Consider the following 27,434-nt stretch of genomic DNA (forward strand, 5'->3'; position numbering starts at 1 on the left):
TTAACACCAAATTAAATACAACTACAAGAAATTTTGGTTTTATTTTAATTATATCTAGATCTATGAATCACAAAGGAAAAACCTCTTTTCATTATTTTTTCATATATTCTTTTGATGTTGTCATTGTGGCAACATAAAATTATAGGTAAACATTAAAAAAATGATTTGTTCACATACTGTTCTATATGAAATTCACTAAGAACTTATAGTTAATTTGAGACTTGGATGTTTGGTATAGAGCATTATTGTTCGATGGCAACCTCCTCCTAAAGAAGCTCAGAATGGAATTATTACTGGTTACAAAATACGCTACAAGCTGAAGGGTAGTCGGAGAGGAGACACTGTGACCACAGATGGAAACAGAAGATTGTATGCATTAACTGGTAAGTTTAGTAAAGAAAAACTTATTTTGTTCAGCTCAATAACTACTACTTAAATAACCATGTTTTTTTTTGGTATTTTATTGTAGTCTAAAAAAAGCAGAATGTGTGTGTGCATGTGAGAGTGTGTATAGTGTGTGTGTGTGTGTGTGTGTATTAGAGTAAATTAATACTGATAAAGTTAAGTGTGGGTGGTGGTTGGGTTCTATTCTGGTTTATTTAGATAACTGGATGGGACTCTTCATACCAGTGTAATTCGTTCACTGGTCTACCAGTTAGTGCCTTTCTAACACAATGGGTGCAAGGTACATTTTATAATCCCACACTATTACTTGTACCCTGGGATCTTTTTAATTAGTGCAACATTTTGTGTTTATTGTTTTTTAATCTGTTTTTGTTTCAGCTTGTTTTTAAATTATAATAATCATATATGTATGCATGTATGTGTGTGTGTGTGTGTGTGTATATATATATATATAGAGAGAGGGGGGGGGACAGCATTTTGTGCTTGTAACATGAAAGTAAGTTCTTCCAATGTTGTTTGCCAATTAAGAATTTTTCTAATTATGAATGACACTAAAAACCAAAAATCCTTGCAATGATAGATTTTGTATTGTCATTCCAACTGGATATTCAGAGCTATTCTAATTATTAAATCTTACAGTAATTAACATTATTAATAGCTCAGATGTTTTTGTTTTTAGCAAAACACTTTAATTTGATCTGTTATGAATCGTGAGGTGATACATTGCTTAATGCTTTTAAATCTATAATGTTTTCCTTGTATGCTGAAATTATTTTCATGATGTTCTAATAATTATCACCATACCTGATAAAATTTCTGCTCAGTTTGTAAAAGGTGGATCATGACAATGTGGTTTGGATTAGTTTTCAGTCAGAGAGACATAAATGTTATTGGGTGCTATTATGTGTGATTGGTAAATCACGATTTTTTGACTGGACATTGACAGCATCCTTTTGGATTTAAGGAGTTAAAGTTCATTGAGGAATAAATTTTACACATGACCATTTAGTAAACAGAAACCACATTTTATTCTTATGTGTATTTAACCTCCTTTGTAATACCACCACCTAACAAATGTACCAACAGTACTGTCCAAAAGTGACAGGACAAAGTGAAAAATTCGATTTTTGGTTTGTTTCAGAGGACAATGGAAGGTAAATCACAGGTGAAACATTAAAATTTTATTACTCTTCATGCTTAGTAGTACAACAGAAACTCAGTGGAAATGATTGAGTTCAGCAAACAGTTAATATTTTGTGTCCCCCTGTTGCTTTAATAACTGCAGTCTTTCAAGCATTGTTGCAACATACTTAATCAAAGTGTCCTCTGGGATTTTACTCCAGATGTCTCTGATACACTCCCATAAAGTTTCTTAGGAAGTAACTTTTGAGTTGTCAAGTTTTGATCTGTCAAATCCCAGGTATGCTCACTTGGGTTGAGATTGGGGCTATCTGAGAGCCATTGCATCATTTGAATGTCTCCAGCAGCTATTTTCTTAACTAATTAATTTCTGCATAGGTTGGAAGAGAGTTTGGGGCCATTATCTTCTTGAAAATATAATTTTTCACCAATAATATGCAAACCACTGGACATACCATGATGGATCAGTATCTGATTATTCTTGTGCTGGTCCATTATTCTATCTATTTTATGAACATCTCTTGTCACCTTAACAGAAAAACACCCCCAAGCAATCATACTGCCTTCTTCATGCTTCATAGTAGATGTTATGCATTGAGGTAAGTCTTTTTACTTTTCTTCCATTGGATTTACAACCTATGCTTTGAATCAAATATTTTACAGTTGGACTTATCTCTCCATAACACACTTTTTCTGTCATCAACAATCCAGTTTGGTGTACTTTTTAACAAATTACAGTCCCTTAACAATATTTGGGGATCAAAGTCAAGGCTTACTAACTGCTGCACTACCAAACATTCCATTCTTGTTGAGTCTTTTTGATATTGTAGATTTGGACAATTTTCTGTCATTTGGTACATGGTCATTTATGTCATGCTTGAGATCAGTGGCAGTCTTCCTTCTGTCCCAAAGGCTGCATAAACAAAGATACTCAACATCATTATCATTGAGTTTAGGTGTTCTGTCTCTTCCTTTCCTAGTTTTAGATTTACCTGTCTTGACTTCACGATCTAGGATGTACTTGACAGTGTTTGTGGAACATTTAAAGATTGCACCAGTTTGTAGGTGAGTCCAACCAGCATCATGGAAAGCTTTTATGCAAACTATTTGCTCTACTGACAATTCTTTATGATTTTTTGGGCTGTGGCATGATGACTAAACTTAATGTGATGTTAAACACCATTATTTTCAAGGTTTATTTGTGGAGTGTTATTAAATTGATTTATTCTAACATATAGCAGTGCCATATAGTAGCTTCTTTTCATGTAGTTAAGGTGCTGCTTGGGAAACTATGGCAGTTATTTTAGACCCTAAATTTGATTAGTATGTTCATTCAAACCAAATCCTCATGATGACATACCTTTGGTACAAGTATATGGGAATTCTAAAGAACAATAAGTATTCTCACCCTGTCTCATTCAATTGTCAACATGGATCAGTGAAGCATTACAATAGTGTTGAAATTTACATTCTGTAATGACATGGAAGAATTAGCCACATAAAATGGAAAGCATGACAGTATTGTATTTGTGTGTGTGTGTGTATAAACACACATACACATCTACTTACATATGTTATTTGCCAAAGTTCTTCAGGTAATAATTTGTAGAAAATACAAACTAAGCTTTCTAAAATATAACAATTAGTTGTATTTGCTTATAACATAGTTATCTGAGAGGAAAGTAATGGAACTAGGAAGAATAATCCAGAACTCCCAAACACAGAATATATACATACATACAGTACAACCATGTGAGTTTATTAATTCCATTTCTAAATTACTTTTATTAATTTATAAAACTCTTAGTAATCCTTCATTAGAGGCCTTACAGTTATATTTATATCAGTTTAATTTTATGACATCTTTAAACCACAGTTTTTTAGTAGGTTTAGATTTTCTTTGTTAAATATTTGGTGATTAAATGCTTAATTATATTACGTTATGAAAAATCCACTCAGTTTTTAAATTTATTTTTAATCACCAGGCTTGAAGCGAGGAGCGCGATACAACATCAGGATTGCAGCACTGTCTGTAAATGGCAGCGGTCCAAGTACTGAATGGCTCACAACAGAGACCTTTGAAAATGACTTAAATGGTATTGGACAAATTACACTGTTATGTGATTTTATATAAATTTATTTTATTCATCTAAGACCACAACTATAAGACATAGTTTTGATAGATATTTACAGCGAATAGACTTGGGTCGTGGTAAAAGTAACTAAAAATGTTCATTGTCAAATAAATGTAAAGTAATATTGCTTAAAGTAGATAAATCATTTTTATTAAAGAAGTACATGCACTGACCACACATGACAACACCAAAGTACAAACATAATGCTAACTAAAGATGATAAAATTAAAACAGTTAGTAACAAGTAACAGGCAATATTAGATATGGGATCTAGATTTGGACCCCTATTTCCATGGCAAGAAACAATAGTACAGAGAATGTCTTACTCAACTTGGGAGTTGCTTAAGTAAATAATAATTATTCAATACCATTAATAAGAATTGGAATGGCATATCCATTTTTTGTTATTAATATTATTTTCAGTATTATTTATTTTATTGTTCCACAGCGGTATGTCTGTGGACTTAAGCAGTTTATTTTATTAATTAACATACTAAAGAATTACACAAGTCATGACAACTAAACCTATATATCACTATGCTTATGTTCTCATTAAGAGTTACCCCTTCTCCTCACTTTCAGAAATCTGGTAATTGCCCCTGAGAGACCATTACCATGGCCATTGTTGATGCTTTTCATTGTGAATTTTTCCCAGCACTCTGAATAATCCAGACAGGCAAGGGAAAACTGTAGAAGTAATTATGACTCTCTTAACACTGTTGCTATTGCAGGTCAAAGCACATGTCATGCTCTTAATGTCTCATCATCTAATTAGCTAAGTACATTAATGGAATAACAATATTCCTATTACCTAATAGCCCAGCATGACCAGGTGGTTAAAACACTCCACTTGTAATCCAAGGGTTGCAGGTTTGAATCTCCATCACACCAAACATGCTTGTCCTTTCAGCCATAGGGGCATTATAATATTACAATCAATCCCACTATTCGTTGATAAAATAGTAGCCCAAGAACTGGCAGTGGGTGGTGATGATTAGCTGCCTTCCCTCTAGTTTTACACTGCTAAATTAGGGACGGCTAGTGCAGGTAGCCCTCATGTAGCATTGCACAAAGTTGAAACCAAACCTATTATGTATTACCTAGAGAAACCATACAAAGAGGAAAAGGCTTGGAAAAATTTATCAGTATGAAAGGAATATCCTTAATATTGCAAGAGTATCTGTTTTAACTTCAAACTCAGACATTTTTAAAATCTTGTCAGCTGTACTTTGTCATATGGTATGTATTTTTAACTAGGTTACATAGAAAAAGGGTAGCTATTTAGAAAACAAAACAACAAAAAAGAGCTAAGACTTCCATTTCAGTACTTCCTCTAGAACATGTAGTAATTATTACAAATAGCATATATTTTATTGTGCTAAATTATGATAGAATCCAAAAATATTTGTAACAGTTTAAGAAATTCTCTATGAAGGCTTAGGTATCATTAACAGTTGGGAGATAAAGATAAAAATGGACTATAAGAAAGCAAAACTGAAATTTGTAAGGCATTGATTAATGTTAAATAAATACCTATATTTGTAATCGAACAATACACAACAGAAAATCGTTAAACAAATGAAGGTATTTAGTATTTTCAATTTAAGTGGCACCTTATACATTACAGTAAGCCAAAAAGCAGGTCAGATACCCAAAGGTCAGGCATACTTATCCCTTAAATATAACTGCTGGCCATAGGAAAACTATGTTGTTAGCAGCTCAGAGTTATTCTTAAATTAATGGCAGAGTTGTGTGTTACTTTTGTTATGCATGCACAGATAAAAGAATGGAGCATGTTAACCCCTAAGCTATGCCCACTTTGAATATTATTTATTGTCAGTTAAATATTGATAAGATAAAAAAGAATTCCCTTAAAATAATATTATTTTGGGTGACGTTGTAAAAATTGTGAGTAATTTTTGTTCAGTCATTGTGTTTTGTTTTTTTTAAAGAATTGATAGTACCAGACCATCCAAAGAGTCTTCGTGCACGGCCACATGCAGATTCAATTTTTGTGAGCTGGACGCCACCTCAAAATCAGAACATTATGATCAGAGGCTACATAATAGGGTGGGGAATTGGCTTTCCAGATGTGTACACAAAAGTTCTCGATGGCAAGCAACGATACTACACCATTCAAAATCTTCGTATGTCACGTTTTTTTTATTTTATTTCACATACAAATTATAATGTTGGTATTGTTTCAAAGGGAATCCATTCCTGGTAATTAGATTAAGGTGTGTTTTAAATCAGAAGCTCAAAATAAGCCTTTAAAAATCTAAGGTTTTTCAACTGAAAAATTAATAACACAAAAGAAATTTTGTTATTAATATTGAATAATGTCACAAGTATCTTAAAGAAGAGTAAGAGATCTATTAGGAACATTTTGAAATAGAAATATTTATTTTGTGAAACGTACTACTTTTGGAAGCTCATAATGAAAGTGTAAAAACAAAGAAACTTGAAATACCTGTGGTAATTTATGTTAGATTAAACAATTTTATATTTACTGAATATAAGATTAAGTTCATATTTGTTGTTTCTAGAACCTTCTTCAGAATATGTAATAAGTCTTAAGGCATTCAATCAAGTTGGAGATGGACGACCAGTATACGAAACAGTGCGGACTTTGATTGAGAGCAGTAAGTTAAATTACGTTCTCTTATGTTTTTAACTCTGCTCCAAACTGCTATCATAACAGTTTCTCTTTCCTGTAACAATTTCATGTGCAGAATTCTGATAGAGTCCTCATGATATCTAGAATAATAGTTGTAACCTGGAAGCATATAAACGAGGTCTGATGTTTAAATTTTGATTTTATTCTTGTAGCTCCTGAACCACTGACCCCTATGCTCCCACCTGTAGGACTGAAGGCTATTGTTTTGTCATCTACTACTGTTGTTCTTTACTGGACTGATTCCACACTTCCTCGAAATCAGTTAATCACTGACAGTCGATTTTACACAGTTCGCTATGTTCCTTACCCATACTCTGGCCATGTACGATACAGGTTGTATAATTCTACTGATCTCAACTGCATGATAGACAATCTTAAACCCAACACTCAGTACGAGTTTTCTGTTAAAGTTGTACTGAGTCCACAGGAGAGTACATGGAGTATGAGTGCATTTAACACCACTCGGGAAGCAGGTAATTTGGAAACCTAATCTGTGGGTACAAAATTTTAGTCTCAATATCTTCTTATTGGGAATAATAACCAAAGAAGCCATTTAATGTAAATCTTTCTTAACTAGTCTTCATGTAGATTATACCTCTCCATGGTAGCATAAAAAAATTAATTTTTTCAGTTAATTGATAAATGTGAACTTTTTATTTCTCAATTTTTTATAGAGTGATCTGTGTTGATTATGTCTTGTAGTTTTTCAAAGACACAATCTCTGAAACCATCCAGAAGTGTATAATTTTTAGTTTTTAACTAAATTTATTTAGTAAGTTGAAAAATAAATTTATATGACTTATTTATGTATAAAAACACAACTTTTGGATTTGTATTTTAGCTCCAGCAAGTCCTCCTCGAGATATGACCATTGTTCCTCTGGATGATGATTCATTGGTCATTAGTCTTCACTGGCAACCACCAAAACAGCCAAATGGGGTCATTACAGGTAAATAGTCTAGTTAACTTGTGTAGTGGTCTGTGAATAATTTTTAAATCACTAATACTAGAATCATAACATTATTAGCTTTCTTTTCTTTCTCTCATTAAAGTTCAAATGTTCTTAGCAAATCCAGTTTGAGATAAGCTTGTAGTATAATCATAGTTAATATTGAAATTGCACACCTTCAACGTAAATAGTGGAAGTAAAGCAACTGTTCCACATATCATTAGTCTAAGACTAGAGTCACCAAATGTGGGAAAAAATGTATTATGTGTTAAAGATTTGCTTTACAGCATGTAATTTCTTCATTTTTGCAGGGTATGTGATTTTCTACACAACAGACAACACACAAAAGGATACTGATTGGATGGTTGAAGGAGTTGTTGGAGATAAAATGGCAACTACTCTTAGAGGACTAACTGCAGATGCAACATATTATTTCAAGATTCAGGCTCGTAATAAGAAAGGTTACGGACCACTGTCATCAGAGGTTGTGTTCCAGACTCCACCAAGTAAGTGTTATTCTTAATATCTGTATGTTTTATTGCAATGTGACCAAGATTTTTGTTCCTGTTTTTTCTTCTCCAGAAACTGGTTTGGGCAATATTGGAAGTGTTATTAGTTTGTTTGTTTTTGTCATTAAATATGAATATTTTGGTATTTCTGACAAAGAATTCATCATAAATCGTTTTTAGTGTCTTCTAAACATACCCTTTTATTAAATTTATATAATATACATATATTTTATTTTGAAAATTTTTCATGAGGAAGAGCATGTGAAAATAAACCATGTTTAACTACAGACTTTATTTCTTTTTCCCAATAAATATCAAGAACTGCACATTTTATAAATAGTGAGATGATGTCTTGTAAGTTTATATTGTATGCTCACAGTATCCTATTTCTCATTTAGACAATTGTTTTATATTTACCCTGAACCCTCACCTATCTCTTTTCCAGAAAAAACATAATGTGTGTGTGTGTATATTTATATTCATACAGATGTGTATATAATTTTCCAGTTAGGTATTAATAATGAATAACAACATACCTTTGTCAGAGAAAAGTTGTGGTTTTAGGGTTTTTGTTGGCCTATATTTTCCATCTAGTTATATCCATCTAGAAAAAATTAGACTTGTCATCTCTTGGGACTTAGCCCAATTTTTTTATTTTAATTTATTTTTTAAAAACAGACTTTAGTTTATAAAATGAACCTTTAAAAAACAAAAAAAACCATTGAGATTTCAAACTGTACTGTTTAAAGTATTCAAATAAGTTAATGTGTTTGTGGATTGTGTTGAAGCTCCTTCTTGATAGTAACCATAAAATGGTAGCATAAAATTAATTAACTTAAATGTGTACTTTACACAAGAACAGAAACTTTGTTATAATTACCTAAAAGAATTACTTAGTGAAATATGAAAATCTGAAATAAATTGAAAGAAAATGTATAAATAAATTAACAAGACATTGAGTTAAGGGATTAGAACATTCAACTTGAATGTCAAAATAAGTAAGGATAAGTGAAATAAGAAAACCAAGAGTGACATATGTATTACAAGCTGTCTGAGGTGACATATGTATCACAAGCTGTCTGAGGTGACATATGTATCACAAGCTGTCTGAGGTGACATATGTATCACAAGCTGTCTGAGGTGACATATGTATCACAAGCTGTCTGAGGTGACATATGTATCACAAGCTGTCTGGGATGACATATGTATCACAAGCTGTCTGGGATGACATACATTATCACAAGCTGTCTGGGATGACATAATGATCACAAGCTGTCTGGGATGACATACGTATCACAAGCTGTCTGGGATGACATACATATCACAAGCTGTCTCGGGTGACATACGTATCACAAGCTGTCTCGGGTGACATACATATCACAAGCTGTCTCGGGTGACATACGTATCACAAGCTGTCTCGGGTGACATCATGATCACAAGCTGTCTCGGGTGACATACATTATCACAAGCTGTCTCGGTGACATCATGTATCACAAGCTGTCTGGGGTGACATAATTATCACAAGCTGTCTGGGGTGACATCATTATCACAAGCTGTCTGGGGTGACATACGTATCACAAGCTGTCTGAGGTGACATATGTATCACAAGCTGTCTGGGATGACATATGTATCACAAGCTGTCTGGGATGACATACGTATCACAAGCTGTCTGGGATGACATACGTATCACAAGCTGTCTGGGATGACATACGTATCACAAGCTGTCTCGGTGACATACGTATCACAAGCTGTTTCGGGTGACATAATGATCACAAGCTGTCTCGGGTGACATAATATCATCACAAGCTGTCTCGGTGACATAATTATCACAAGCTGTCTCGGTGACATAATGATCACAAGCTGTCTCGGGTGACATAATGATCACAAGCTGTCTGGGGTGACATAATGATCACAAGCTGTCTGGGGTGACATACTTATCACAAGCTGTCTGGGGTGACATACGTATCACAAGCTGTCTGAGGTGACATATGTATCACAAGCTGTCTGGGATGACATATGTATCACAAGCTGTCTGGGATGACATACGTATCACAAGCTGTCTGGGATGACATACGTATCACAAGCTGTCTGGGATGACATACGTATCACAAGCTGTCTGGGATGACATCATTATCACAAGCTGTCTGGGATGACATACGTATCACAAGCTGTCTCGGGTGACATACGTATCACAAGCTGTCTCGGGTGACATACGTATCACAAGCTGTCTCAGGTGACATACGTATCACAAGCTGTCTCGGGTGACATACGTATCACAAGCTGTCTCGGGTGACATACGTATCACAAGCTGTCTGGGGTGACATACATATCACAAGCTGTCTGGGGTGACATACGTATCACAAGCTGTCTGGGGTGACATACATATCACAAGCTGTCTGTAAATTGCTCCTTCAGGTAAGTGGTGACAGAGCAACCTTAACTAAAGGTTATACAACAAATGTTTTTTTTATGACTCTTTTTTCAGACACATAGGAGAACCCATATTATTTGTTATAAATAAAACACTTCGTGGGTGTATCATATAATTTTAGTCTTGAAAACATTAGTTATCTGCTTGAAGCTTAGATACACAATCCTACAAGTTTTATAAATTTTGTGATTTATCATTTTGTGAAAATACAATGCAAAAATTATATCTAGCATAATATCAGGAAAAATAAAAGCACTTTATTTTGTTTGTAATGCTGTATTTCTAAAATGTAGATATTAAGTACATTAAAGAATTTTGGAGTAATATTAACATGTCTGATCATGCTCTATCTGATGACCATGCATCTTGAAAATAGTCCTGCACTGTAATTTTCACTCTTAAGGCTGTCATATTCAAATCAATTTACTCCACCATGCATTCCTTTAATAATGCATTTAGAGTATGAGGATAGTGGTTCCTCAGGAATCCATAAGCTATACTTTGAGCAACTTGATCAGTAGATTTTCACATGAGCTACTATGAATAGTGTTTCGTTTTCTAGCTGCAAGCTCTAGGTACACCATAGGTTTTATATCAGATATAGCTGGAAGCCTTGATATGAAGAACCCATACCCTGTTGACTTCTTCTCAAGACTGAGATCCTTCTTGATTATGTACCATATTATTTTCTGGAATTTGTGATGGCTTTTGCTACTGACCTTTATATTTGTGGATTCTCACCTATTACAAGATGCACACTTTGTTTACCACAACTTGAAGTATGACTTGTTGCAGGTACCTTTTCATATAGTCCTGGTACCCCAAGTTGACCCATACTCCTTTATGTGTTAATACCATTTAGTTTAAGAGATACCACTATCATAGAAATTCTATTCTTTCTTTTTTATTATATTTCATTAAACATTTTAGAAAAATTAAGGTTTGATTTCATATTTTTACTAGATGGATATATTTTATTAATAAATTCACATCCCTATATAACTGTTGGTATTTTTTTTCTTCATGTGTTGGATGTGATGTATTTCTCATTTTCCTGGATTCTTAGAGTACAATTAACACTATTAGCATTCCATGTCTATTACTTTGTTTTTGTAATTAAAAGTACTTTATATACAATGAAAAAAAAAACTCTACCTCCCCATTTGCAGCTCATCAGTATGTCTGTGGCTTACAAAGCTAAAATTTGAGCTTCAATACATATATTTTGCACCATAATCATTGTGTAACTTTACACATAAAAAATTGTCTTTCAGTTAAGTTAATTTTTCTATTTTTCAAAAATAGTTTTGATTATTTTTTTATGGATTTTTTGTTAACCCATGTTTATATATATATACCTTTTTTGTATTTTTTATTTTCTTTTAGTTAGGTATCTTTAACCTTCTGTTTTTGTTATGGAAACAGGTTTCATGGCTAGGGCAGCTGGAGCAAGTTCTCATGGTAAGAACAATTTAGCAGAAGGTTTCTTACCAGAGTACAAATGATTTTTTTTGTTTTGTTTTTTCTCACAGACAGTTATCATTATTTCTTCCTTATGGGCCTAACTTTTAATTACATAGATCCATCTGTCTGATAGATATTGTTAGACATTCTAATTTGGTAACAATGTACCCACTTTCAGATGAATATTTTAATTAATTAAACTTTTGACATGGCTTAAAATTGATAACAAGGAGTCATTGACAAAGCTCTGTTTATATTTTGCATTTTAGTTTTTGGGGTTGAATCATTTAGGCTCAACATTATCCTTTCTGTAACCACTCTCTTTACTCTTTGTGGCTGTCCACATCTTTTCATAATTCTGTGGACATACCATGTTTGTAGGTAGACATCTTTATTTTTGGCTGTTTGTCATTTTGATAAGCACCAACAGAAAGTTTTCTCTGCCCTCTTCCACAGCTTGGTTTTTCTCTGATTGGTATCTTGTCATCATTACATTAAATCTCCTGCACTGGTATGATATCAAGCATTTCACTACCTGACACACATAAATATGCTTTGAATCTGATGCTTTGAATATGTGTTCTTTGATATATGTGCAGTCTTGGCTGAAAATTTACAGGTTGTCCTTACAGTTTAAAATTATTACTGGCTGCACAAGGTATTCTATTATAACAGTTTTTGTATTTGATCAACAGTTGGATTCCTAATATGATAATGTACACTCTGGAAAGTTTACAAGAGAGTTACAAAATTACTAGACATTAATAACCACACATGATCTGGTTGGTTCAGAAATTCATTGTTAACCGATTGATAGCAGCTACTGTAAACAGGCACGAACTATTTGCAAGATGTACGCTGTATATGGCACACTTGATTTCAACTACCGGAGGCAGACTGTACCCTATACTGTGAATCAGCAGTCAGTGAGTTAACATTGAGGTTTTTTTTTCAGTAAGTTAAATCTCTTAATCATGTTCATAAATAAAAATGAAAGTGAAATGCAGTTTTAATTTCTAGCATATGAAGTCTAAAAATAAAATATTAAATGTAATTATTCATAATTTTTTATTTCAGGTGGAAATAGACTTACAAACAGCATGTTATATGTTATCATTGCATGTGTATCAAGTATAACCTTGCTTGTTATAACTATTGTAAGCATCTTTCTTTGTCGTCGACGCCAAGGCTACCTGACATCTCTTCAAAGTAAAAGGTATGTTGTAGTTTGTTTTTCCAAACTATTTGCAAGCTCATTAGATTCATGCAGTATTTTGTTTTTAAAACTTAGTTAATCTGTTGATTAAATTATTGCCTTCAGTTTAGAGACCTAATATTATAATGAAATGGTATGGGAGAATATATGTAATTAAAACTACATAACTGAATGTATTATGTACATGGTCATTTATCTTATTTTTCTCCTAAACCTAGAATGTACATTTATAAGTTTATAAAAAACATACTGTACAGATAGCTGTTAAACTAAAAAGGTAAATGAAAGTAGTAATCTTTATTTTAAACTTTTTATATATTGTGACATGGATTAACCTTTTATTTCAAGCAATCTCAACCGTGCATATAAATAAATGAAATATGCAATGTTTCATATTTACAGCTTCAATCATTATCCAAAATAAGTTATGGGTGATCACCTGACTAATAATTTTAGGTAATTAGGACCTCACTCTGTTTCTATTTAGTACTTTAGTTTTCAGGATTGAACGATTTAAAAATAAGCTCAACACTATCCTTTATCTGAATTTAATATAGCATTGACATATGTTGTCCAATGATTGGCACCATTAACATGTATCACCAAAAGAGCAACACAATTGGCATCTGTCACCAAAATAATGACACAGTTGACATCTGTCACCAAAAGAATGACACAATTGGCATCTATCACCAAAAAGAATGACACAATTGACATTATCACCAAAAAACGACACCATTGACGTCTATCACCAAAAGAACGACACCACTGACGTCTATCACCAAAAGAACGACACCACTGACGTCTATCACCAAAAGAACAACATAGTTGACATTGTTATCAAGAGAACAACACCACTGATGTCAGTCACCAAAATAATGGTGCAATTGGCATGTATTGCCAAAAGAACATCAGCATACATATCAGTCACCAAAAGAACAAAGCCAATCTCTTGTATCATGAAAAAAATGACACAACTGGCATGTATTGCCAAAAGATTACCATGGATTTGCTCATTTTGTACTTTAAAAATTTACTTTATTTTACAAACCATGATTCCACATGAAGATGTGTTTCCAGGAAAAAAAAAATTCTATTATTATTAGTATATTTATGATCACCTTAACAGTATTGATAAATCAGGGTAAGTAACGACTTTTTGTCGTGACTAAATCCTGAAAGTTTCTAAAAAAGATTAATAGTTTAAGCAGAAATGGCCCTGAGTTGTCTAACTGAGGTAATAATGGAAAGAAAATTTCTCCATAATTCTTCCACTAATTATTCCACTGATTGTAGCAATCAGTGCAATGCAGAGATAAAAATAAAACTGTCATGTAATTGAAACTTACAAAAACAGAGAAAAGTTTATAAAATAAACAAAAACAACAAATTTATGTACATAAACAAAACTAGTTGTGTCATATTCAGAATTGCATACAACTAACTCAGATAAACTTTTCAAATATGATGTGTTTATTTGATATATTTCTCATTGTAGCTCCACTTTTTTTGATCTCGTAAAACTTGGCTTAAGAACTTAAATAATTTTAAAACATAATTCAAGAGTTGAAAACAATAATAGATACATCAACATACAGTTCCTCATTTTAGGTTTCATCTATATCTTATAAATTTTTCATCTCCTAAGCCTGTTTATTTTCAAGAGTTGAAAACAATAATAGATACATCAACATACAGTTCCTCATTTTAAGGTTAAATCTATATCTTATAAATTTTTCATCTCCTAAGCCTGTTTATTTTTCATCTTGACTTGACCAAACATACTTTGTTTGTTTGTTTTTCTACCTTCATCATAATCTATTCCAGTTCTAATCATTAATAGTGGAGAATTAGAAAAAAAACATGAAACAGAATTCCCTCAACATGTTGGAGCAACACCTTGTTTTTTTCATTGTAATTGTAATTTTGATTTTTTTTGTAAATGTTGGTCACAGTACAACAACAATATGATCAGTAAGGGTGTGGTGACCTGGGATCATTAATTATTTGCACTTAATATATTGAATTTTGATCAATAGCATAATATTAGGAACTATAATTGTACATTGAAATGAGTCAGTGGAGCCACCCAAATGGGCAAAATATATCATTTTTTTTTATTTGAATAAACTGATACACCTGTAAAGAGGAAATATTAGAATTGAAAAGGATTCCATTCATACACGTGGTAACACATAACACTAAATGCTTACTTATGTATTTCCTCTGAGTTTTCATCTCCAATTAATTCATTTAATGGGCTTGCTTATTTCATGAGTCCATTGTGTGAGCTTCTAAAAGAGTTATTTATTTGAAGTTCTATCTCATTGGACTAATCAAAAGGTGAAGACATCCTGTTAACTCAATCAGGTGGTGATGACATGGATTGAAAACTGGTAATAAAACTCAAAAACTGTAAACAATGGATAAAAGATTTTCTTATATTTCTTAAGGTGTATCAGTTGAACTAAGATTATTGAACATTTCCTGAATTTGGCAACTAAATATCAAATATTTATTTGAGAATGAAGCATTAAAGAAAACATACAAACAGTCTCTAGTTTGCTTTTATATTACTTACATAATAGTTTAGCAGTGGGTAAAATTGCAAATATGTCATTCGTTTGAACTGAGTGTAAAATCTTGAATAAAACATGAGATGAGCAACTCCTCTTTATTGGGGAGTACTTTAGTGAAAACTGACATAGGACCATAACTGATAACTGCTTGCATAATGCATGGAAAATAAACAAATTTAAGATTTCTATATAGTTCCAGCACTAATGACACTATTTTTATTTTATTCCTTCTATCCAGTTGTGAAATTCCACTTGAAGAACCACAGGTTCTTAGATTTAACCCTTTATCACCTCCACACGTCAGACATCATCTCTACCAATATATTTACACATGGTAGACATTATCTCTACCCATATGTCTACACATCCTACGCATCATCTCCACCCATATATATGAATATGCTGGACATCACCTCCACACATATACACTGCCCCCTTGGTGTGGATTCCTGTACATGGTGAGGGGACCTCCCAGGGAAGGTTTTGTTCTTTCAGTTTACCTCCTCTGGGATTTAAACATCCACTTACATGTTTGCCGTGCGTGGCGACCCGTGAAGGGGAGGAGAGGATCCTGGTGGTTGAGGGGTCCAACCCTAACACACCACTTTGGCCTTGAATTCCTGTAGACGGGCAGCCTTTGGGTGGCCCCCCTTGGATCAGTCGGCTGGTCCACTTGCGCTAGAGTCAACCAAGTACCAGTGTTGGAAGTTCTCAACGAGTGTTGTGGACATTGTGTCTGATGCTGGTGTTTGGGTATAGTGCTCACAAAACCCTGGCATTGCTGCAATGTCCTTGCATGACACTGCAGTGCGTACTCTCGTAGGGCTCCATGGTGGGTGGAGTCAGTGGGTACCGAAATTTTCCTTTTTCCCATGGATCCTCATTCAAAAAATGTAAATAAAATAGTGAAAAAACAGTCAATAGGTAAACGACCACGTCTTGAAGACTGAGCAGCAGTCTTCAACATCTGTAACACACGTACCTCATTTTTTATTACATTCTCTTTCAGAAAAACCTTTAGGGTAAATGTCCCCCTTTTTTATTCAGAAGGGACTAGAGGGTCTTGATGGCTCTCCAAAGTCCATAATGAAGCTTCGATCTGGAGACATATTGGTTGAAAGATCCACAACCCAACACAGTGAACTCCTCTTGAATTCAAAGGAAATTGGGGATATACCTATTGAGGTTACCCCTCATGCTACCTTGAATTCATCACAAGGAGTTATTGTTGAGAGGGATTTGAAGAACGTCCCCGAGTCAGAGATTTTCACTGGTCTCTCCGCTCAAGGAGTTTCTGCAGTGAGGCGCATCTCCACTCGCAAAGATGGAGTTATACAGCCGACAGGTAACCTCGTTTTGACATTTACATCACCACGTGCACCTGCCACCATCAAGACAGGTTATCTAATTTGCAGGGTACAGCCATACATTCAAAATCCTCTCCGATGTTTCCAATGTCAGAGGTTTGGCCACTCTAAGACGTCATGTCATGGTTCCCTGACATGTGCTCGTTGTGGTGGCAAGTACCACAATGCCTATGAGTGTGACACGAACCCACATTGTGTCAACTGCAATGGTTCTCACCCTTCCTACTTTCGTTCTTGCCCTAAATGGTTGCAGGAAAAAGAGGTGCAGTGTTTGAAAACGACACGTGACATTAGTTATCCTGAGGCTCGGAAATTGCTGTTAGCCACTCCATCTGGGACATATGCTGCTGCACTTCGTTCCACAACTACAGTGAGAGTGCAGACCAGTCTCTCTGTGCCTCCAAGAAAATCGTTTTCAAAACAAATGAAAAGCCTTTTGACCTCTGTGGTTAAAAAGGTCGATGAATCAACTTCCACACCCATCTCTGTTCCTCCCATACATCCTTCAGTTTCAAATACAGGCATTTCTTCTGATACATCTTTTTCTCCCACCCCAAGATGCAAAACAATCATTCGTTCTTGTACTCAGTCACTGGAATCCCCTTCCAATAACAAAGACCTGCCCAGTCGACCCAGGGCAGGATCCATGGACTAAGGACAGTAAGGAAAAAAGACGTGGTCGTAAACACAAGGGTTCTCCAGCCACTTCGCCTACCCATCATTAAAAATGGCCACCTTGGTACAGTGGAACTGTCGAGGGTTACATTCTAATCTGTATGATATCAAAACACTGATTGCTTCCTACCATCCTGTATGTCTTTCCTTAGAAACATTTCTAAAACCTGCTGATACAGTCACCATTTGGCAGTTTTCTCTGTACAGAAATGACAGGCTGTGTGATGGACGAGTACATGGAGGGGTGGCACTCTTAGTTGATCAGCATGTGCCCGCCCTGTCTTTGTCACTTAACACACCCGTGGAGGCTGTAGCCATCTGTGTTTCCTTGGGTCATACCATCACTGTTTGTTCTCTGTACCTGTCCCCTGGAGAGACATATGATCAATCAGACCTTGATGCTCTCGTTGAACAGTTGCCATCTCCATTTCTAATTCTGGGGAACTTTAATGGACATCATCCCCTCTGTGAAGTGCTGTGATTGATAGGAGGGGTTGCTCTGTAGAGCGTATGCTCTCTGATCACAATTTTTCTCTTTTCAATAGTGGTTCTTCCACTTATTTTCATGCACCTAGTCAGTCCTTTACCGCTATTGATCTCTCAGTTTGCTTCCCTTCATTATTTTCCCATTTTTCACAGAGGGTTGACACTAATCCAATAGGCAGTGATCATTTTCCGATCCTTTTGAGAGAGACTGGCCGTGGTTGATGCCACCCTACCCATGTGCCCAGGTGGAAGCTGGATCAGGCAGACTGGTCCACTTTCACTGCTCTCGCAAAACTTGATCCTGCCATCATGAATCAGCCATCAATAGACGACTGTGTGGCAGCAGTAACTGACTGTATTATACAAGCAGCTGCTTAGTGTATTCCTAAAACCTTGACACATTTTCCACGATATCCTCGTCCATGGTGGAATCCTGTTTGCCACTTGGCACGGAAGGCTCATAAGCGGGCCTGGGATACTTTCCGTAGATATCCCACACTTTCGAACTGCATCGCTTTCCAACGGGCCCGTGCACATGCTTGATGGGTAAGCCGGAAGGAATCTTGGATTAAGTTCACAACTAGCATATCTTCTACCACCAGTTCCAAGATCATATGGGAGGGTATTCAAAAGGTCAGTGGACACTACAATTCTGTCCCCCTTTCCATCTTACACTCTGATGGCCAAGAAGTAGCTGATGTCTGGAGCATGTCTATACTCTAGATGAAAGTTTTTGCTGGGTATCTAACATTTCTGCTTGTTCCTCCACCTTCTTGGCCATCAAGACTCGGGCAGAGCGTTCACCTCTTTCCTTTCGAACTGACTGTCTTTTTGACTATAATTGTCCATTTACACTGGTGGAACTGAAAATGGCCCTTTATTGGTCAGGCAGTACATCTGTTGGACCTGATGATGTACACTATGACATGCTGCACTATCTCTCTCCTGCTTCTCTTGATATTCTTCTAATTGTTTTTAATCAGATCTGGTAGGAGAATGTATTTCCTGATGCCTGGCACCAGGCTTTTATCTTACCTTTCTTTAACCTGGGAAAGATCCCAAGATTCTTTTACACTACCGTCCAATTGCTTTGATGAGCTGTCTCTGTAAGACCTTGGAGAGGATGGTTAATGCTCGTCTTGTTTGGTTCCTCGAATCAAACAACCTACTCTCGCCCACCCAGTGTGGGTTCCGATGACAGCATTCCACCATGGACCACCTAATTTGACATTAAACATCAATCAGAGAAGCCTTTCTCAAATGCCAACATCTTGTATCAATATTCTTTGACATTGAGAAGGCTTATGAGACAACATGGAGGTATGGCATTTTGCGAGACCTCCATATATATGGGTTACGTGGCCATTTACCCATGTTTATTAAAAATTTTTTTGTGGACAGAAGATTCCAAGTTCGTGTGGGTTCAACACTAGATCTGTTCTTTTGTACAGGAACTTGGGGTCCATCAGGGATGTGTTTTGAGTGTCACACTTTTCAGTATAAAGATAAATGCCATCACTGAACAATTCCCTCTCACTGTTGGAAATGGGCTCAATGTTGACGACTTTCACATCTCGTGTCAGTTGTCGAACATGAGATAAATTGAGCAGCAACTACAAACTGTCCTCAATCGTGTACTGAAGTGGACTACAGCAAATGGCTTTAATATTTCTCTCTCTAAAATCGTTTGCATGCACTTTTTCTGCCAACGGTGTATCCACCCTGATTCTGAACTCCGTATCGGTGAAGTTTTGCTGCTAGTGGTCCCTGAGACCAAGTTCTTGGGGCTTATCTTTGACCGTAAGCTGACCTTTATACCACACTTAAAGCAGCTGTGGGTCAAATGCACAAGAGCACTAAACATTCTCCGTGTCCTCTCTACTGCCAGTTGGGGAGCGGATCGATGTTCTATGTTAAAGATATATCATGCTCTTATTTGTTCAAAACTCGACTATGGATCAATGGTCTATGGCTCTGCCAGACCCTCGGCCTTAAAGATGCTGGACCCCATTCATCATCAAGGACTTTGGCTCTGCACTGGGGCTTTCCGCACCTCCCCAGTTCAGAGCTTATACGTGGAATCTCACGAACCTTCTCTGCACCTTCACCATTTGCAATTGTCTTTACTGTATTCTTCAAAACTTCACTTCTTACCAAAGCATCCCATTTGGGGATGTGTTTTCTTTTCTCAGTGGACCTTACTTTTTCAAAACAGACAATCTACCATTGATCCTTATGGCCTTCGCATCCAGGTGCAATTGGATGAATTAGGTCTGTCCTTGGAAAACATTGCAGAATCCATTGGTCAGCCCATTCCCCCATGGCTTATTACAGCCCCCAAATGTGACCTTTCTTTAAGTCATCTGAAAAAGGCAGATGCTCCCGATTGGAAGTACCGTCTTTTATTTACTAAACATCTTTCAAACAACCTTTCTATTCCAATTTATACGGATGGTTCAAAATCAGGTGACTCTGTGGGCTCTGCCATAGTTTGTTGTGGTTCGGTGGTTGCGCGCAGAATCCCCTCTACAGCTTCTGTGTTCACTGCTGAACTGTATGCCATATCTCTTGCCCTAGATCATATTGAAGCTAAGCAGTACTTTGACTGCACTATTTATACTGACTCCCTTAGTTCTCTGCTGGCCTTGGAATCACTTCACGTTGGCTCACACCCTGTTCTCGCTGATATCCAAAACTGACTGGCCCATTTCTCATTAATATCTACTTCTATCCAGTTTTTCTGGATACCAGGCCATGTTTGTATTTGCAGCAATGCACTTGCAGACATGGCAGCTAAATCTATGTGTTCTGGCACTATCACCACTGTGCCTATTCCGTACATGGACTATGGTCCTGTATTCAAAGCTTGGCTCCGTGCCAGCTGGCAGTCCACTTGGAGTGAGCAACGTGACAATAAGCTTTTTCAAATAAAACCCTATATTGGGCTTTGGCCATCTAGCTTCTGTAAGGTTTGGAAGGAGGAAGTTGTTCTGACTAGACTATGCATTGTTCAAAGTTTTTTAACTCATCGTTTTCTTTTATCTGGAACTGATGCACCAGTGTGTAGTTTGTGTAACACTCATATCACTGTAAGCCACATTTTACTTTCCTGCCATCGTTACAACGGCACTATTTTAAACATGTTCTGTCCCAGGGTTTGTCTTTAACATTGGAAAGTGTTATTGGTGATGGTAACACTGTCCACCTTGATAAAGTTTTTAGTTTTTTAATGGTCATTAATCTTTTTAACCTCATTTAAATGTTTGATATTTATTCATTACACCTTTTCAGAGTCTCTGTCTCTCTAGTTCAGTTTGACATTGTAAAATGGCCAGAACATTAAATAACTCAACACCAAAACTGGTAAGACCAACTTCAGGTGACTGACGGTGGTTCTTGTACTTACCTGTTAGTCTTCTTGGCAGATTATGATCATTACCATTATGCTCGAGAAAGTCCTTCACGACTTTTCTTACTCTGCTTTCTCTCTTAACATTGGAGACTTGGTGTCAACATTGGTTTTATGCTTTTTCTGTTTTTCAATAGTGTTTTGTTTTACCTTCATTTCCTTTTATGTATTGACCAGCTGGTATTTAAGCTAATTTCATAGTGTTCACATTTTCCTTATTAAATGCTAAAAAGTTTTTTTTTTAATTTTTCTTTCCTTTTTCTTATTTTCATCTTTTGAAGCTCTACTCAAAAAAGTGGTTGAGTCTAACAATGCAAAATGCATATTTTTTCTTTATGTTCATTGGCCTTAAAATTTTGGCCAGCAGTGTATATGAACATGCTAGATATAACCTCTATCCATATATTTACATATTAAACATGATATCTTCCCATATATTTACATATTAAACATCACTTCTACCTGTATGATTTACACATGCCAGACATCACCTCTACCCATAGAAGTTGCATATACTAGATATAATCTGTGCATATATCGAAACACACATATATCAGCAAAAGATGTGTGTATGTACGTATATATAATGTCTCACAAACCATTTGAAATGGCTTGTGCCTGTTTTGTTGTGGTCAAAATATTGCTACAATTATGGGGGGATCCTTCCATGGACTGTAAGTGGTTAAAAAGACCTGGTCTGTCAAAGTATGAAGTTTTCTATAAGTGAACAGTACCTCTTCAAACATAATTAAAATCTGATGATTTTTATTTTAACCAGTAAGTTCCAAATTGTGCATCCCTTTAGCCTTCTTAAATGCTTTTAAAAGTGAAAAGTGGAAATTAATTTATTTATAGTGCCAAATCAGCAGCAAAAGGAATAGGAGTAAACAGGGATCTTAAACCCCCAGATCTGTGGATTCATCATGATCAGATGGAACTAAAGTCGTTGGAGAAAGAGCATAGTGCTGAAACAGCAATGACGGTTACACCTATTCCACGTAACTCACAAGAATTAAACAATGATTCACTGATTAGCACTCTTGAAAGAAAGAAAGGGCCTCTATACATAGGTACTTCAGTTATGAATATTTGAAATCTTCTCTTTCGGGTTCTCTGGTAAAAGAAAACTAGGGTTAATGTAGAAAGAAGACAGAGAAGAAACTATTAGCTACGTTATTCTCTGTTGTGAAATAGTTTATTTAAATAAGGTGCCTTTTTATACTGATATAGACAACCTAAAATAATGATAAAAAAATAGCAACATAAACCAGATTATAAAATTAAAAAAGTTGCACAATTCTTTTATTATCTACAACTGAAAAAAAAATTCTAGTTCACAAATTAAGATTGCAGGAAGAGCTCTTCTGTTATTTTGTTGTTGTTTTTTCATATGTTTGAGACAAATATTGATTTCTATGATATTTCCTAATGTTCAGTCAACACATAGTTAAGTTTATTTACACCAAATTATTTTTTTACATTATATTTCATTTCAGTTTTGTTCTTGGTTTCTTTCTTTCTTTCTCTTCAATCTTTATCCTTTCCCAAACATCAGACATTTCGCATCAGGATAAAAGCAAAGCCAATAACAAATCCTCTCTTCCCCAGAAGATTGTAAGTGCCAAACCTATAGTGATTCCTGTTGATTATCAACAGTTACCCCTAAGAGAATGTAAGTATTTAAGTAAGGATTTGGGTATAGTACTGTTTCTTCTTCTTTTTTGAAAAGAAGTATTCACTTTCAGAACATAATAATTTTTGGTAGAATATGTTCAATAAGTAACTAATTTAGTCCATTGTGTAATGATAATTGTCTCTCTCAACATAATATTAAACAAAGAGCATTCACAGCTAAATCATGTAGCACTCCCTAAACTCTTGTGTACAAATTATAATTTTAAATTATTATTATTATTATATTTTCAAGTATCTGAATATTTTATGTTAAAAATTTCCAAAGATGTTTACTAATTGCTCTTAATTGTCCATCAAAGAATATTAAATATTGAAACTTAAACAAGAACCTATTTCTTGGATGAATCTTCAGCAGTACTTCTGTTTTTTCATAAGCTTATAAAAAACATGAAATAATGCATTATAATTAAATGAAGTATCTTGCATACACTGGGGCTTATCTTAATGATACTTTTTACAAAAACCTACTGTTCTTAAAAATTTATGTTTGTGATATCACAAAAATACATAGTTTCAATATTTATTGATACAAAATGATAAAAACCCTATAACACGAGTGCTTTTGAAACTGGAACCTTTGAAGAGAGATTGGGTTGGGTTTTTGTCATTTTGTTTAAGATTTCTAGATGATAGTTAAATGATAGCTTATTGCAACCACCATTTACTTTCTGCTTTCTACAACTACTGATGAAATGTCACAGTAAGTAATCTGAATAATACAAGAATTGGGAGAAGTAGTGTACAAAGTATGATATTTTCTATCTAGAGAAAATTGTGGTTAAATAGTGTATCAAATGTGATGTTTCTTACATTAAAAAAAAAAGACTGTGGGATAGGTAGTGTCAAAAAATATATTTTCTACTTAGAAAAGACTGTGGATTGGGTAGTGTAAGAATTTTTTTTATAAAAGACAGTTGATAAGGTAACATCATAAATTTGATATTTTCATCAGTACAGTCTGAGATGTGATGCTTTTACCTTCTGAAATAATATAATGTTATTAGAAGGACATCTGTTTATTCAGTTTTTTTTATCCCTTTTTGGAAACTCTGTAAATGCCATTTTCATGCCTCTTTGTCAGTAGTTATGAGTGAATTACAGATATTCTGCCATAAACCCTGTAATGTGATCATAACCAATTCTTGTGGAATTGAAAACAATGGGAAAGCAACACATAGCTTGTTATTCTTCTCCATTTATTATCAAAATTAATATTATGCCAAATAGGTTTGCATGGTATTATTGATGCTGATTTTTGTTATATGTATAAAACACGTGCTTCTCTATAAGCTTATATAATAATGCAAGAAATAGTATTTCATTGTTGTCTTGTAGTGTAATTACAACACTTAATTTTATTTTTGTCTACTAATAAAACAGCAACTGCAACTGTATCACCTATACCTAATGGTAATATTAACCAGCACTATGATTCTGGAATGTCAAGCATGACTCGCCCTGTATATCCACGAACCCAGTATAATATTGCTCGAGCCAATGTTACCAATAATCTTTCTCTCTCAGGTATGGGAGCTACTATCACAAACTGCTTCATGGCTTTGTAAATATTTTTGTTGTGTTTTTGTTTGTTTTTTGCCTTGTTAAATTATGCTGATATTTAATAATTTACAGACATTGAGCTTAAAAATTGGAGTAAATGTAAATACAGCTTATGCATTTGAATACCACATTTATTGAGATAAAACCTATACTCTTATGATTTATTGGCAAATAAAATCACAGAGCTTTAGTAATACTGTAAAAAAAATAAGGGCAAATTATTTTTATCTCACAGAAATATGTATTTTTGCACAGAACATTTAAAATTAATAATAGTGATTTTACTGACACCACTTTACACTAGGCTTGAGTACCATTACTTTGGTTTATAATAGTGTTCTTTTTATGCCATAAGGCTCACCAGAATTGGCCTCACCGTCTGGACAGACGTCTTCTGTTTTGTATGAACAAATTCCTTCTACTCCACCTTTGGTATCGGGTACAACTTTGGTTACAGGCACTGGGCAGCACTCGACATATACCATCCCACATCAGTCCTTGAGTAAACGTCCCATAGAACATCCACTTAAGAGCTTTAGTGTTCCTGCCCCTCCACCACAAAGTGTTCCTAGAGTATCACAACCAAAACATATAGGTAACGTTTACTGAAATATATTGAGTTAGCATAAATACATAAACTGATTAAAAGTTATTGGATAATGGGTAATGTTAAAGCCCAAGATGATACCAGAAGTGTATTATTTTCACATTGTCAGGAATAATGATAACATCATTCAAAAGACTGAAGAGGAACTTGCATGATTTTCTTCTGTTGAATAAGCTCCAAAACCTTCAACAGTTAGTTATCACAGTCATATTAAAATTACTATATTATAACAAAGTCAATTAAAACTGCTAAACATAAATTAGAAGAAAAAATATTTACTTGAAAGACTTCACTATTATTATTTTTCATTAATGTTATTTCACTTTATTGTTCCACTTAAAACAACCTATTTTATGTAGACATAAATTAAAAACAAGATGCAATGTTGATAATTTGTTAGTGACTTTTAGTGTGTCGAATGATTTCATTTTAATATTCTGTAAATGTTTTTGTGTCAGTGACAGTATGGTCAAACTCGGAATAACTAGTATGTAATACTGTGAGTTTTACTTTATACAAAATTATCAGATATAAAGTTTTTAATTTTCTCACTATCTAGAAATTTCAAAAATATGTTACACATTTATTATTCAGTACAAAACATTTTCAATAATTTTAAAAGATGAAATTTAAGTGCTTTACAAATAATTATATATCTTTTTCTTTCAACAGACATAATTTTTGTGTTCAGCTAAATACTTTTAAAATTTGTTGTCATTGTCATGATTTGTTTATTTTTAAGGTGTCAGAGCTCAGGGAATTGCCAGTTCTTACAAAAAGGCAGCATCGTCCGGGAGTATAAGTACACCTAACATCATCGATAGCTCATTTTATCAGCCATCAACAGCTAGTAGCAATACTAATGCAGCAAACCTGCCAGATTTTTCTTCAAACTCTACAAGAATAGATGAAGCTGTGGTAAGAACTCCAAAGCAAATAGCTTTTCATTCATAAAACATATGGAGTTCTCTCTGTGTAACTGTAATACAAAGGTGATGCCAAGAGGAGGCAAAGGGGAGTAGGTGTAACCTCTGAAATTTGTCTGCCTCTCCTAAAGTTTTGCATAAAAGCTACATCTTCCAAAATACATTATATTTATTTACCAGTAAACCCTACACATGGAAAACACATTCAACCAAACATTATCTAGTTTCTGGTTTCTTATTTTATATTCTATAAGTTTTCCATTTATCCTTTAAAAAAAACTTTTGCCTTTCAAACATACTTGTTTGCTTCCACTTTTAGAAACCTAGACTTGGCACTGCTGTAGTACTGTATATGAAAGAGAAAAATTATCACAATAACAATCAGTCAGAATAAAATGTCCTTTGTTTTTCAGAGAAAAGTTCTTCAAAATATTTTCAGTAAAAACTCAATATAAAGATCACCCTTTTAGCTACATCCCAATGTCTTCTACAGCCAAGTGCCCTTAATGTAAAAAATGAGCCATGAAAAGCTGGGTTCCATATCAACCATACTAAATTTTTTAATTTTATACTTCCTACATCAACATTTTGTTTGGTTTATGTGGGATATAAGGGTTAGAAAGTTGTACATTGTCAACAAGTCTCAGGATTAGCTGTACTCTTTTTTTCTTTTTTTATTATTGGTTACAAAATTTCAGATAACTTCAGAGTTTGAATTACTGAAAATTTCTCCTTTATTTTCTGTTCATTTTACTGTCAAAGACTAAAGTAGGGAACTGCTGTAAATAAATTAACAGATAACAGCTTGTGTCGTCAGACCGTTTACGTGACATGGTAATACGATAATCTTGAGATCAATAAAGCAGTGCAGAGAAATAAACCAACTTCAACCCTGCTATGAGAACACAGAATTTATCAGCAAATGTATTGTACAGTTTTACAATGAAATTTTCCTAGTGTAATAAGATTAAACTTTGAATTTCTGAAAGTGTTTATTATAGTGTATGGTTTGGAACCAGTCTAAAACACATCACAAGTGTTTGAATATTGATCATCCTTCTGGGATGTTTGGAATTTATCAATCTGTCATACAAGCATACAAAGATGACTGCTCACTTTATCAAGTGCTTGTATAGTGAACAAGACTAAAGACACAGCCCTTAATCTGAAATGTTGATTTGCCTGTTATTGCAAGATTTATTTT

General features: G+C 34.6%; 1 protein-coding gene across 17 annotated transcripts in view; it reads left to right on the forward strand.

Moving 5' to 3' along the window:
- Positions 1-27,434, forward strand: part of LOC143255003 (neogenin-like) — a 144,532-nt gene that overhangs the window by 112,363 nt on the left and 4,735 nt on the right. For 9 of the 17 annotated variants that reach the window (XM_076509973.1, XM_076509974.1, XM_076509979.1 and 6 more), the window contains 14 exons: positions 239-383; positions 3,531-3,641; positions 5,633-5,827; positions 6,227-6,322; positions 6,510-6,830; positions 7,199-7,306; positions 7,618-7,812; positions 11,672-11,707; positions 12,788-12,926; positions 22,298-22,512; positions 22,998-23,114; positions 24,518-24,661; positions 25,053-25,292; positions 26,047-26,222. In XM_076509973.1, coding sequence (XP_076366088.1) covers positions 239-383; positions 3,531-3,641; positions 5,633-5,827; positions 6,227-6,322; positions 6,510-6,830; positions 7,199-7,306; positions 7,618-7,812; positions 11,672-11,707; positions 12,788-12,926; positions 22,298-22,512; positions 22,998-23,114; positions 24,518-24,661; positions 25,053-25,292; positions 26,047-26,222 — 2,238 coding nt within the window. Of the gene's footprint in view, positions 1-238; positions 384-3,530; positions 3,642-5,632; positions 5,828-6,226; positions 6,323-6,509; positions 6,831-7,198; positions 7,307-7,617; positions 7,813-11,671; positions 11,708-12,787; positions 12,927-22,297; positions 22,513-22,938; positions 23,115-24,517; positions 24,662-25,052; positions 25,293-26,046; positions 26,223-27,434 lie in introns of those variants that run through there. The other 8 variants (XM_076509980.1, XM_076509983.1, XM_076509986.1 and 5 more) reach the window with 5 other exon arrangements.

This window comes from Tachypleus tridentatus, chromosome 7 (genome assembly GCF_004210375.1).
Source record: "Tachypleus tridentatus isolate NWPU-2018 chromosome 7, ASM421037v1, whole genome shotgun sequence".
NCBI lineage: Eukaryota > Metazoa > Arthropoda > Merostomata > Xiphosura > Limulidae > Tachypleus > Tachypleus tridentatus.